Source organism: Melampsora larici-populina (assembly GCF_000204055.1).
Source record: "Melampsora larici-populina 98AG31 unplaced genomic scaffold MELLAscaffold_8, whole genome shotgun sequence".
Classification (NCBI taxonomy): Eukaryota; Fungi; Basidiomycota; class Pucciniomycetes; order Pucciniales; family Melampsoraceae; genus Melampsora; species Melampsora laricis-populina.
This window is the reverse complement of record NW_006768772.1, coordinates 1,757,379-1,771,999: the sequence shown is the minus strand read 5'-3', so window position 1 is coordinate 1,771,999 and position 14,621 is coordinate 1,757,379. Positions and strand designations below refer to the sequence as shown.

Sequence of the window (14,621 nt, the reverse complement as noted above, 5' to 3'; positions counted from 1 at the left end):
ACTCCGCAATTTTCCGGTCCCACGAGTGCGGTGCGCAGCCTCCGCAATGGAAGGTGGAGGTATTGCGGTATTGATGATGTCATCAAGAAAAGCCACTGCATCTTTGCCTATATGTCGCAATAAGATGTCTTGCATAAAAAATAGAAAAATACAGGTGCCCCTGTTGGCCCAAATGGCATTGTCAAGGGCGCAAATTGACCCGCCTTGCAGATAAAAGCAACAATGTCCTCATGTCTGTGCCCAATTCTACATCCCACATCAATAGTCTACACAAAAGTACCCTAGAGCATAGCATTGATGTGTATATCATTGCAAAAGTTAATCATACCTGAATTATTGGACCAGTGCATGAAGACAGTAAACCTTTGCCTCTCTCACCTCACAAGGGTTGAGGAGATATTTGAATCCCCAATCACTTTGCACACAGCCCAGGTCACATAAGTGATGAACAGGGAGCCTTGAAAGGACGGGTACCCAAAGCCAGATGGTGGAGGCCAATGACTCCTCTTAATATCCCCCAATTTAGAGAGAATGAGGCATGTGGTTTTTCCACATCTCCCAGGTGAAAAGCACTTATCAGTGTAGAAAGCATTCCCAGTAGCCACCTCTGAGAGAGGCAAATTATGTGGCTTTTTTTGACAGCAGCACCGAAGGCACTGTTCTATCCTCAATCAACGGGCAGAAAACTTTGAAGAATATATCCAGCTTCAACCAGGTATGTTGGTACAAGAGAAGACTGGAACTTGATACAGAGCCCATAGCTCAACAAGATGTGATAGAGGCTTTCACGAGGCAAGGTTCTCGCTATCTTTAGGATATGAAAAATACTCATAATACAATGATAATAAAAACAATGACAATAAAATAAATTTCAATTCCAATTCCTAATTTCAATAAATCCCAATCCCAATCCCAATTCCTAATTTTGATAAATCCCAATGCCTAATTTTAATAAATCCCAATCCTGATTCCAATTCAAAATCCTAATTTTAATAAATATGAAACCACCATTACATAACACATCTATCAAAAATCCCATCACATAAAGGATCCATCAAGAGATTCGGCATATTCAGAAGAGTGAGCACTATGGGTTGAATGGATGAGCCGAGAGAAAATTCAGAAAAAGATGTAGTCAGTCTCTTTCCTTTCAAAACGATTGGAAACAATTTCAGAAAAACAAAGTATACTGATATCTTACCTGACGCCCAAAACGTCTCTTGCCTTCAGATTCATCCATTCATTCTTCCTCGGGGTCCTCCACAATGGTGTAGAGTACTCTGTAGCGCTGCGCAGATAACAATTCGCTCTACAAATTGAAAGGGAAAAGTGGTACAAGAGAAATAAATAACGAATGCAAGAAGATTGATGATTGAATGAAAGAAGATCAATAATTGGAATCTGGGAACACATACCAATGGTTTCCTGGAAGTTTTTCGTGGGCAAACTCTCTTGATAGTACTTTTGATGATAAGTTCGGGTGTTCGATGAGGTGATTTGACACTACCGTCAGGGTTCATAAGTACAGGTGGTCCAGAGTAGATGAAACGAGGTCTGGGTTCAATGTGAGAGGGGTTTGAAGTCTTTAATAATTCAGTGTGGTAAGATGCAAAGGAAGAGAAAGAGAAGATTGGAAGAGGATATGTCAGTGAGAGAACAGAACATTGATCCAGATAGGTGAATGGGTTAGCAGTACATACCATAGAATTGTCGGCAGATGCGCCGGAAAGAACGCCTGAAGTTGCGAATCTTCTTCTGATGCGGAGGGGGCGTTCAAGAGTTGGGGATGGGAAAGGTTCCTCAAGGTTGAAAATTGATAGTCTAGCTGGGGAGAGACCACCGAATTCTAATTCCAAGGGGCTTCGCTCGCTACCGGAAGCGGCGCCCTTGAAAGGTAAAAAATAAGAGTCAGGAAGTGAAAATAGAAACGATGAAAGGATTAGAGGGGTTCAAAAAGTGAGTGAAAGAAACCAGTGCTCACTGAATTGTCATTGTTTACATTTTTGGTGAAGACTTTCTTGACTCTACAACTCTTGAGATCGAGGGAAGGGGGACGCATTGTGAGAGAGACGAGAAATTCGAGTGGAGCAGAAGGTTATAGGAAGGATCAAGGGATGAGAGTTGAAGTGAGGCGGATGGAATCGAAGGTGGAGTTCGGAATAGGTATGGTGTGTTGTGGAAGGCTCTCTGAGTAAAGAATACAATCACTACGATCTAAATAATGACCAGGATCAGCATCACCTTGGTCGCATTTTTAATGTTGACTGAACATTTACGATAATGCTAATACATTATTTTACCCTTTGTACTCAAAATAATAAATCAGAAGCTGTACGGAAGTTCTTATTCTTGCCGCGTCGCTAATTACATTCTTTGATCATAGGGAAATGCGTGCCCATCACCCTACAACTTCACTCAATGACCCGGAAAATTTATACGTTGAGGTGTGTTCACCGCCCCAGAGTTTCCATACGTGGATTCATACACATTTGGTGACCGTGAAGGTCAGCTTTCCTTAGCTGGCCCATATATTGGGTGCTGATCAATTCCAAATTCACAATAATATGAGTGAATAGATTTGATTTTATCAATTTGTACTGACAATAATACAACATAACCGGTCCGTCTGTCCTCCAATTTTTTCCACCTTCCACGACTAGCATCATTACATCGAAAGAACGTACGCGACCTCTGCTCTTACCACCTTACTTCATGATTCGGGAAAAGCATCACGTAATATCATACGTATTACGATCTTCAACATTGTTCTCTTCATCATTTCTCAAGGACCTCTTTTAGAAGCGAGCCTTCGAATTCCTATCAACGATCCTCAGCTTCAATTTTTCTTTGCTCTGGGTCAATGTGCTCTTTGACTAAAGGTTTCACAAGAGCTCTAGCAAACGTAGCAAAGAGTGTGCATTTTTGATATTCTCAAGAAGACTTCACAGGCCATTTGTCAATCTCCCTTTAGAGCTTTTCTTTCACTTTTCTCATCTTTCCCACAGAGATTCGAGATCAAGACAGTTTTGGTCTGCTCCGGATGATCCTGATATTCAGATACTCCACATATCGAATGGATCGGTGTCATCAACCTTTTATGGTCGACATCTATACTCGTCGATGTCATCATGTGTTGTGTACACCTCCGAGCATCTTGCAAAATACACGACGGCCGGGAGTCTGATCTTCTCAATGTCCTCTCAATAAAATCCTTGATTGTGGGAGTTGCGCTCCGAATCCATGCTCACATTTAGGTCTTGAAGCCATGTTCTGGTTGAGTGTTTTGAAACGATAGACCTTTTGTAATCGGCAGCTACAGTACAGTCTCATGAAGTACTGTTCCAACCTTCAAGCAGCTTACAAAGTTCATGATCACCAGAAGTGTTCTCTTCTCTTTAGCCTCTCAAGATAACAATTGGTTGAGGAAGTCTGGATCGAAACTCATCCCCGATTATGGCTATCCAGGCCAGGTTTTGGTTTAGTGGATCGATACCATAGGACTTTCAAAACTGACAGTCACAGTCTCATCAAGTGCCGTGTACACCTAGGAGCATCAAAGTATACGATGACCAAAAGTCATATCTTCTTGATGGATTCTATATGCAACAATTGGTTTGGGAAGTGAGTCTCGAAGTTCATTCTCGAATTCAAGTCTCGAGATCATGGGCTGATTTTCAACTTCAAGTTGATCAAGCAAATTGAAATCTCACATCTTTGATGGATTTGATGCGTACAAAATGCTTGGGCTTGCTGCTTCCAAAACGAAGTGTGGCATTGTTTTGGCTGGCGGTGTAGCTAGCCTCTCAATCCGATATTTATGTCCCCAAACATACATTCCAGCAGGATTCAGGAAGATGTCAAAGTCGGCTGACAAATCGCCGCCCGATATCTTTTGTTGAAGGAAATTTTTCTGCCCTTAAGGCAGTTAATTTTTGGAACCAAGCATGATCTGATCCGTAGGTACGCTAACTCGACTTCGTAAGCTGTAAGGATCAACAGTTTTCGGCTTGATGGAAAGTTTGTAAAGTTGCAGTCTCCGGTCAGACAACACGATATCACGTTTCGGCTTCAAATGAGAGATGTGCGATTGATTCGATTGGACGAGATGATATTGAAGATAAAAATATGAGTCGGCGGAAGGATCAGAAGAACCAATACATATCCTCAGCCTGGGAGTGTGACCACCTTGAAGGTAGCTTGGCTAATAGCGGTACACAAATATTAAAACCCGCATGCAAACCCGCATGAAAAACCACATGAAAAACCCGCATGGTTTTTTGGTTTTTTCATGCGGGTTTTTCATGTGGATACCCATGAAATATTTGAGAGCCCCACTGTCCGCTACTGTCCTATTCCCCTCAAACATGCCTAGAATCTCGACACGTCGGAAGGTCTTGTCATCACTTGATACCTCAATTGCTCTCACATCCTCCACACCCTCATCTTCAACCTTTTCGCCTTCTTTCCTTCCCACTTTATTGGCGTGTTTCACATTAGTTTCTTTCATGGATCACAGCGATGAAGACGAAGACCAATCTAGCGACGGCGACGAATTCGGATATCAAGCACAAATCTTGCTCTTTGCTTACATTCTCATGGTGTCGTCTACCTTGGGTCAGTTTGCCCATATAAACCAACGCAAGCGGAAACGGGAAGAAGACAAAACAATCCTTGCAGCCCTATTGCTCACCCGAGATGAAGCTCAAAGACAAAGGTATATTCTACCTAGATATCGAAGGCCTCGCTGTAGCACCAAGGAGGCTATGTTTCAAGCTTGGTTTGCTGAAACTGAACGCACTTGGATCAGTGTGGTAAGTTTTCCTACTTTGCTTTATTGTAATGACTCTTTACGTGTCATACTCATCATCCTTCTTTGATACTTGTCTTAGGCACGCATGCCAAAGGCCGACTTTATTAAATTACTACACAAAATAGGATCTTCGGCAGTATTTCAAAACAATTCCTACTATAAACAGGCCCCGGTGCAGTGGCAGCTATTGGTCGCGTTGGCAAATTTCGGATGTTCGGGAAACGGTGGTTCAACACCGATAAAGGCCAAGCTGTTTTCTTTGGCTGGTAAGTCCAAAAAGAACCACTAGTATCAATCACTCTTACTGATTTTTCTGATTTGGCCAGAGGGAAGTGTAGATAATTACACTAGGCGCTGCATTCACGCCATACTTGAGCTAGAGGCGGAGTACGTACGATGGCCGGATGCGGCGGAGCGAATCCAGATCAAGAATTGAATCGGCCAAACTTCATTTTTTAAGCAGTGTATCGGTTTCATCGATGGGACCTTGGTGCCTTTGGCCACAGCTCCTTCTAAAAACAAGGAAGACTATTACACTCGAAAATCGATTTACGCTTTGAATTCAATGATCATTTGTGATGATCAGAGAAAGGTGCTCTATGCACATCATGGTTGGTGTGGTTCTGCACACGACCAACACGTACTGAAATCTACTCGGGTGAGCCTTCCTTTCGAAGCCAATACTTTCACTTCTTGTTTTGTAAACTGATCGTACTCTTATTTCATATACTATTTGTACACAGTTCTATCAAAACATGGACTCATACTTCGCTGAGGGGGAGTATATCTTAGCCGACTCGGGATATGCCTCTACACAGCATATTGTCCCGGTTTTCAAGCGATCACGTTACCATCACCTTTCACCCGCTCAAAACCACTTCAACAACTCAATTTCCAAAATCCGCATAGCATCTGAGCACTGTAATGGAATGTTGCAATGTCGTTTTGGATCCCTACACGAGTTGCGACTAGCAATCACCAACACAAAGGATGCGCTGTATGCATGTAATTGGATATCAGCGTGTGTGGTGGTGCACAACTTCATGCTTGTAGATGGCTCGCCCATGGAAGGTATTAATACCTTAAATACATCAGCTGATACTTCGGAAGAAGATGTCGAGGGCACTCCAAATTTCCAGATGACTGGGGTCCAGCGCCGTGACACTTTATTTCAAAGCTTTTGTACATTGAACAATTATTGAGTTGTATTATCTTGTTTATAACAATTTTTTTAACTTTAAAATAATTGTGTCAACTATTTTTGACTCTTGATTGGTCTAGAAGAATAGCAACTTTGGATTACTTAGAAACACGTACTTATCAAATAAAAGCACAACTCTGACTTTCTCACATATAATGTAATGAAGTTTTTCATATCAATTTGGTTGACTTCACTGACACAACTTAAAAAGACTTATCGAGCATTTCATTTCATAATCACAATTTAAAAAAGATCGCAAGCACATCAAACAAGAAAAAAAAAAACAAGAGGTGTTGTCGAAATAAAGACCATATCGGAACTTTGTTATAGGTAAGAAGGTTTGGGGGATAAATTTGTTTTTTAAACTTTCAGCGGTTATATATATAAAAAACGTCTTGTTAGTTTTTGAAAGGGAAATCTGGAGATATCAGCAAAAGTATCAATAGTCTTGCTAAAGATAACTATGCGACAGATCACACATCTTTTTTTTGTGTTTTGTAAAACTAAATCATCATTGATGCCATCTTTAAGAATGGTATCGTTTTCGGTGGTTAATCTGAAATGAGTTCTATTTGCATATCCAAGTAATGACAAAGCTTAGTTTGAACACCATTGAATCGATTTGACACAAGTCTGATGTAAGATCTGAAAACATACATCCAGTCTTTGTAATGTACATGTTCATTTCGAGGTTGAGGCTTGATTTTGAGAGGAATCGATTTCAGGTAAAGTACGATAAGCCATTTGTTCTGCTGCTGTTGGGTCCATACCACGCCCTAGGAGATCTACAATCATTTGACTACGAGCTAAGGCCCGTTTGGTATTCATTTCCTCAATAGCTAATGATCTTTTCATTGCGAGCTCTTTGTCACGATTAGTAGTTATCATTGTTGACATTGATTCAGCAAGTTTCATCGTAAGGTTTTCTTGGGTGCGTGCTGCACGTTGTTCAGTCTCGATTCGTTCTTCTTTTGTAGTTAGACATTTGACTATTGAATTAACCCCCAACATATCTTGAGGCGAATGATTTTCCGGAGTAAGTAAAGGATCCTTAGTATCCTTACTGTTGATTCAACGACGTTTAATATTTGGTTTTGCAAGTGTAGTGTTTGGGGTAAGCTGACGGACAAGAGGCTTCTTCTTCGATTTGTTTTGTAAATCTTGATGTTCAGTAATATCCATCGACGTCTGATGTTGTAAAGAATGACCAGGGGGAGTTTCGTCCCAATCATCTTCGTAAGGGGTGGTGGCCTCGCTCAGATCTTGAGCCAGATTGGTTTCAAAGTCTTTCGCCGCAGTCGAGGTATTTAGAGAGGTCAATGGGTCAAGTTGATCACCTAAAGAGTCCCTCACAGCCAAAGGATTGGCAGAGGGCCGATCACCCATGACGGGCTCGAGTTCTTCAAACCAAGGACATTTACGAAGAATTCTCTCTGTAGAAGTAAAGTCAGTAAGAATAATGAAATCAATGATAGTTGAAAGCACATACCCTGAAGACTTCCTTGATTATCATCTTTCTTAAAACCTCCAGCTCTCTTAGCCAATTTGAATTCTTCGAGTTTGTCCTTGGACAGCGTATGTTCAAACTTTTCACCGTTGTGATTACCCTCCCCAGTTCCCTTTCTCAACTCGTTAGCGTCTTTGAACCATCGTTCCAATGACTTGATCTATATAATGCAATGAAACAAAAAGAAAGTAACGAAAGAAGGATGATTAGAAAAGATAGTTTGAGCCTACATGCAAACCCCACTCACCTTTTTTAGGCATTCTCAACCTGGTCTGTTGAGATGATTCTTGCTAGCAAGAAATTCGGCCACCTTTTCGCAAATCACAATTTGCTTCTGGGTGCGCCAAGCATTGAAGTTTTCATACACACTACACCATTCCGCCACAAGATCCATGTCCGACTTGCCATCTTCGCTTTGAGGAATCAACCAGCTTCTTTGATTAGGTTCCGGATCAATTGACTCGTCATCTTGTGTTTTTAAATCATTTTGATTTTCAGAATCTGAATCAGGTTGAGATGGACGAAGCGATGTGTCAATTTTCGAATTTTTTTGTTTCGAAGGTCGTCCTCGAGGCCTCTTAGGAGGGTTAGGAGTGGCCGTAGGAGGTGTCGCTTGATTGTTCGATAGTGGCATCAGAGCAGTAGAGATTGAATTGAGTTGTTGTAGGCGTAACCAGTCCGATGCGGAAAGGGTTGGGATTGTGAAAGTCGTTGAAGGTAAAGCTGCAGGAGCTCCACCGATGTTTGCTCCAATAACTGGTTCAACTAAGCTAGTTGAGTTGGTGGGAGTAAATGTGGGCGTGGATCCAGAGTTGATTGGGGTATGTGGGGATCGTGAGGAGGGGTTATTTGACTCCATACTGGTTTTTTTTCACATGTGGGTTTTCATATCACCCAGCCTATACCCACATGAAAAAACCCGCATGAAAAAACCAAAAAACCATGCGGGTTTTTCATGTGGTTTTTCATGCGGGTTTTAATATTTGTGTACCGCTAATATTTGAGAGTTTTGCTTGGTGTGGCGAGCAAAACCAGACCAACTTGAAAGTGGTTTATCCTCTGTAGATACATTGAAGATCATGTCACTAAAATGCTTTGTAGGCCCCCTCACAACAAAAATTCGCTTTGGAGAACTTGTAGACGGCACGGCTTGTTCATTTGATGAATGTTGGTTTAAATCAACATCCGATTCACTCGGACCCCATTGAGGAGGATGATTGGAACAATCTGATTGGTCTTCTTCTTTGATGATTACATGGTCTTGTTGGGTTGCTTGAAGTGGGTTGATGTTCATAAGTTTAGAATCATGATTGTGGTTAGGATATTTGCCGGAATAGTTTTGTATTGATGTACAATCATTGTTTTGGTACTTACTATTTCTATCAGGATTAGAATCGCATGCGTATTCTTTCACTACAAGAAAGATAATATTTTCTGGGCAGAAAATTAAATTATTGATACACAAAAATATTGAGAGGCCAGGAGGAGAGCAAAAGATGAATAAAAATATGCATCTTGTTCCCTGCGTTGAGAGCTTCACTCTGCATATTTTTCCGTATTTTTACAGTCCATATTGATAAGTGCACTAACAATAAACCTTCACAATCATCCAATTACAACCTGTAACAAGCACTGAAATTTGGCTCATTAGTGTTTAGAGAAACTTTTGATTTCTGAAAATACTCATAACTTTTTCAATTCCGGTCCAAAACGCTCGATTTTGGGCAGCATTGGTAACACTGGAATTGTCCTCCAAATAGTTCATAATGAGACCACACAGCATGATGGTCAGCTATAAAAGATGTCATCTTTTTTATACATATGGCCATACAGATCTATAGAATGATTACCATACTAGCTACATAGTTCTTGATCTTATGAAAGTTTGAGAGGAAGAGTTCAGCTTTCTAATGCACTTAAAATCGAGTGTTTTGAGGCAGATTTGACAAAGTTATAGGCGTTTTCAGAAATCAAAAGTTTCTCTAAACACTAATGAGCCAAATTTCAGTGCTTGTTACAGGTTGTAATTGGATGATTATGAAGGTTTATTGTTAGTACACTTATCAATACGGACTGTAAAAATATGGAAAAATTTGGAGAGTGAAGCTCTCACCGCAGGGAACAAGATGCATATTTTTATTTATTTTTTGCCCTTCTCCTGGCCTCTCAATATTTTTGTGTATCAATAATTTAATTTTCTGCCCAGAAAATATTATATTTTGTGTAGTGTTTGTTGGTCATGTGGTTTGGCATGAGAGCTGGGTTTGGGTTGAGCATGATGTTTTGTTGCAGTGGTTTCAAAGAGGAGCTTGAGTTGAGAAACCTTTGAGTGAGTTTGCTTGATAACGTGATGATCTTCAAACCTTTAAATGCGGTCCAGTAAAAAGGTGATTGTAAAAGATGTTGCTCAGTTCGAAAGGACCAAGCACGCCACGCTAAGTATATCTAACTCTCATTTATAGTGCTCAGTCAGTCTTGAAATTCATTATCGCCTTTTGTGTTTTTGAGTGATCAGGGTCTTGTAGGAAAATCACTGGTCTAGATTAATAATCATCTGAATTGATAAGGGTCAAACAACTTCTTAAGTAAACTCGGAAATGTTTAACAACACCGCCATTGCCAAGATGTGATCATAAATCTTCCAACCATACATCATCATGGTAGTACTAGCCAGGCCATGCAAGAATTTGAATTGAATGGCGAAAAATTCATTAATGGTTTCGCACAAGGTGCTACGAAGGTCTATCGCACTGCCACAACCTCATGATGAGATGGCCGAATTGATTACGTACGATACATAGGTATAAATCCTTTCAGTCATCCTTTTTACAAAAAGATGCACAAAGAGTATGTCTTTCAATGCAATATCGATTGATCAGGAAAGAGTTGCCTGTACCTAGAAAAAAAATGGCACAAAGTGTAAGAGTGGCAAGCATGTGTGGCTAACTTCAAGCAGCTTCGAGTAAAGAATGTGAAGTACAGAGGTTTTGTGAGATCCAGTGAGTCTAGCTTGATCAAGCTCTGATGGATGTCCTGATACAAATGATCCAGTTTGGAACATTTCTCGGGCTTTTCTCACCTGATATGACCATTTAATTCAATGCTCTGCAGAAATATCTAAATGTCCTATCGGTTTGTGGCATCAAACCGTCACGCCATTTCGTCATATTAATTGCTACCTATCCAAGTCAATAAAACACATTCCTGCACTAACATAGACTGAGCAGCTCCTTGCCAAAGTTTGAGCAACTCTCGGAATTAAAAATCAAAATTTTCGTTCACATTCATGCTACAGATGCCCAAAGGCACGACAGCATCTGTGTAATTCCATGAGATGGAACAGGGCGCACATGACTCGAGTACTCTCGGTACCCGAAGAGAGAGTGGGTACCGAGAGAGAATGGGGAATGATTTTCCCCAACGGAAACAAATTTAGGAAAAGAATATTACATCTCTTTAACAAATTTGTTTCCTCCTTTACTCGAATCATCAAACAACATCAACAACAAATAAGGTAGAAGAAAAGTCTCAGCATTTCTTCATAAATTTTTCTTTTTACCTCCCACCCACCCCTGCACCCTGCCTCGCAGAGAGCCTACCCCGGCAAAGCACCAGCGGCCTGTCGGCCCCCCCCACACACGCGATAAGACTTAAGTAATTAAGTCTTAAAGCTTACGGTACTTTGTTCTAAGGTAGCAAGAGAAAATACAATATATGAGACAGAAATGAATACATAACAACTTTGAGAGTTTAGAAATAAAACAAAGATTTTATTAAAAAGGAAAAATCACACATAAGAAATGTGACACTCCCACATAATGGACTCATACACATTTGACTACCTCATGAGTGACCTTCGTGCTCTACAACAGAAGAGGCCTCCTTTCATTGGGATTCCGATCTGAGGATTTCTTGCCTCGACTTGGCCACAAACCTGAATAGGCTGTAGAAAACACTCGGGACCCGCCGGGCGGGGCTATGACCGGATCATAGACCGGCTACATGCGCGTCATTCGAGTATGTATGTAAAAATTACAAGTGCCTCACAAAAAAATTCAACTCATCGGATTCGATAACCCAAACTTATTGAAAAACGAAAAACACAATACCAGGAACAATGAACGCCGAAACACCTAATACTGAATCAAACGAGAATCAAGATGGAAATGGAATAGTGATGATTCAAGAAGAAGATGTAGCAGAAATCATTGAATTAAATCAAAATGAAATCAATCACTCCGATGAAGAGATGGAAACCAATTCAAATCAAAATGATAATGATGATAATGAAGATGATGATCAAGAAATGGAAACGAACGAAACAGAATCAGAGCCGATACCAGGAAATTTTATTGGTAGATTTATAAATCATACAAGTCCAATTTTTCATATAGCTACTCATCCTAAATTACACAATATTTGTGCAAGTGGTGGTGGTGATGATTTAGGTTATATTTGGGATTCAGAAAATGGAAATCTAATTGAAACTTTAAATGGTCATTTAGAAAGTGTTTCGATTTTAAAATTTTCGGAAAATGGTCATTATCTTGCTAGTGCTTCTGTAGATGGTAATATTAAAATTTGGCAAAGTCAAGATTTAGTTAACTATAATCGTTGGTCATTTTTGATTGATTTGGAAGGTAGTGAGGAAGTCACAGTGAGTCATTTGAGTTTTCATTCAGTTTCCTTTCGGTACAGAGATTTTCCATTAGGGTTAGATTTATTGATATCTACTTTGACTAGGATTAGTGGATTTCTTGGCATCCAAAGGGAAGTGTTCTCTTAGCTGGCTTTGCTGATGGACTAAGTACAATGTGGAGTAGTGAGTGATGATCTCTCGAAAAACCCATGCAGAATTGGATTTAACAAAACTTTCCTTCACTTGATTTTATTCAGTACCTTCCGGCGAGACAATGCAAGTCTTTAACGGTCACAACAGCATGGCTACGTGCGGGCAGTTTACACCTGATGGTAAGCCAATCGGGCTTCGCTCGACTCATTCAAATCTGCAATTTTCATTTACTGATTCCTCATGATACACATCAAGGCAAGACAATAGCGGTTGCATCCGAAGAATCTCGCTTGATCATCTTCGATCCTACCACCGGCTCTGCAATTCAAAGAATCAGTCTCAGGGAGACAAAGAACCGATTCAGAACGCCCGATGGTAGCTACGGAATCAATTCACTTGCGATCAACCCAGCCAGCACACTTTGCGTTCTAGGTGGAATCTCAAATGGAGGTGTTCGAATTGTAAACATTCGAACTGGGTTGATCATCGCTGCCCTTGACAACAACCATGAAGGAGATGCTACAATAGAGGTAGCTTGGTATGAGCCTAAAAAACTTGGAGATGGTGTTCCATTGATTATCAGTACTGGTACAGACGGTCGAATATGTCTCTATGATGCTGTAAGCTATAGACTGAGAGCAACCATGAAACATCCAGTAAGTAGATATTTTTTAGATTAGATACCTTCGGATAACTTTTCTTGACGCATATATTCTTACAGGAAGCTATCACGACCATGGTCCTACACATTGAAACTGGTCGATTAACCACTGGATCAATTGATAAGACATTGATCAGTTGGGATTTGAGAACCGGAAATGAAGTCCAAAGACATCATGGCCATCATGATATGATTCATCATGTTAATCTTACATGTGATGAGAAAAGATTGATTTCTGCTAGTGAAGACGGGACGGCTTGTGTATTTCAAGTCATTTGATCATATAATCTAAATTCTTTTTTGTGGATGGAAAGTTGAAATAGTTGAAATAGTTAACTTGGATTGATGACCTTTTTTTCCCTTTGTTTATTTCAATCCTTTGATTTGAGTCCTCTTATAATAATACTTAAATCAGTAAGATGCTCCAAGTTCAAGAAAGTGAAAGAATGAAGGAAACATCACTCAAAACTATCACTGTTTTGAAATATGCATCCCAAAGACTTGAAAGCCAATTGTGAATTGATGATAAGTAACCCAATGAATTAGTGTGTGAGTTTTTAGTACAGAGGAGATTTTCTACCAATTCAGAGGGGTTTGGGGTATGGATATACATTGAACTCACTTTTAAGAAATGATAATAATATGCTGGATTTCATTGACTGGCACCTGTATGTAGTTTAAGGCCGTTACTAACAAAGCTTAGTGCATATTGAGTCAGGGCTTCTCTGAAAACCAAAGCATTGATCCTCCTGCCAAAATCAACTTTGGGTTTCAAGAGGGGCAAGGGTAAGAAATTTGTGAGTGATCAAAGTTGTGTCCTGACTTCTCAGGCTCTACCTGACACACATCAAGATCTAGTGCAACACCCACAACACAGGGGCCAAAGGGTGTGAATGACACTCCCACCACAAGTACAGTCAAACTTACCATCTCCAAGCGTCTGGGAGAACAAAAATACTCATTGCAACTTTGGGATGACTGGAAAGATGACAAACCTGTTCAATCACATCACACAAGCATATATATCTGCCATGTATTGAGGACTGTGGAAATTTAGCAGTAGAGGCTATCCATTACAAGATACCAATATAATACATTGCAATCCATAACAGAGCAATTAGCTATTTTTTATGGGGACCTATATTTTTCACCCTTTTCTTTCCACCTGTTTTGTGGTGTAAGATACCAGCAGGTGGAAAATTGGATAAGGCTCATATGTAATTTCCCTTCTTCTGTCCATTTCAACTCATGAATGAAAACCAAAAGGTGGAAAAAACTTGTGTGTAAAATCCCATATGGGCCACCTCAGATCAAATACAGATCAAATTGTACACCCATTTTATTCCACCATTTTAGAAAATTACACTGTGTTTTTACACTCAAACAGAAAGACACATTGTAATATTGGACTTTCTTGCTTGAGGTGCATTCAATGTCTTGTCAGAGCCTTCAATTGTGTCATTAGAACTTATGATTGACCATTCCAAAGAGTACAGTCCACCTTTTTGAACAACTTATTGAACACCTTCAATAAGATCATATACCTGATGATCAAACATTTCTAAAAATGCACTCTACACTGCAATTGTAAAGCTTTTCAATTGTACTTGCAGACAAAAACTAAGTATTTTTGTTTCCATTGGAATACAG

The 14,621-nt window shown here is 40.1% G+C and overlaps 2 protein-coding genes across 2 annotated transcripts; one reads left to right on the top strand and one right to left on the bottom strand.

Annotated features, from left to right (window-relative positions):
- Positions 1 to 1,240: 1,240 nt before the first annotated feature.
- MELLADRAFT_95980 (uncharacterized protein) lies at positions 1,241 to 2,059 on the bottom strand (the record flags this gene model as incomplete). Its single annotated transcript, XM_007407154.1, has 4 exons — positions 1,241 to 1,309; positions 1,416 to 1,583; positions 1,701 to 1,886; positions 1,982 to 2,059. 4 exons carry the CDS (start codon positions 2,057 to 2,059, stop codon positions 1,241 to 1,243), a joined length of 501 nt encoding a protein of 166 aa, XP_007407216.1.
- A 9,553-nt stretch (positions 2,060 to 11,612) lies between these two features.
- MELLADRAFT_42600 (uncharacterized protein) lies at positions 11,613 to 13,238 on the top strand (the record flags this gene model as incomplete). Its single annotated transcript, XM_007407193.1, has 5 exons — positions 11,613 to 12,175; positions 12,268 to 12,340; positions 12,415 to 12,489; positions 12,566 to 12,966; positions 13,032 to 13,238. Coding segments are annotated over 5 exons (1,296 nt in total), but the record flags the coding sequence as incomplete, so codon positions are not given.
- Positions 13,239 to 14,621: the final 1,383 nt, after the last annotated feature.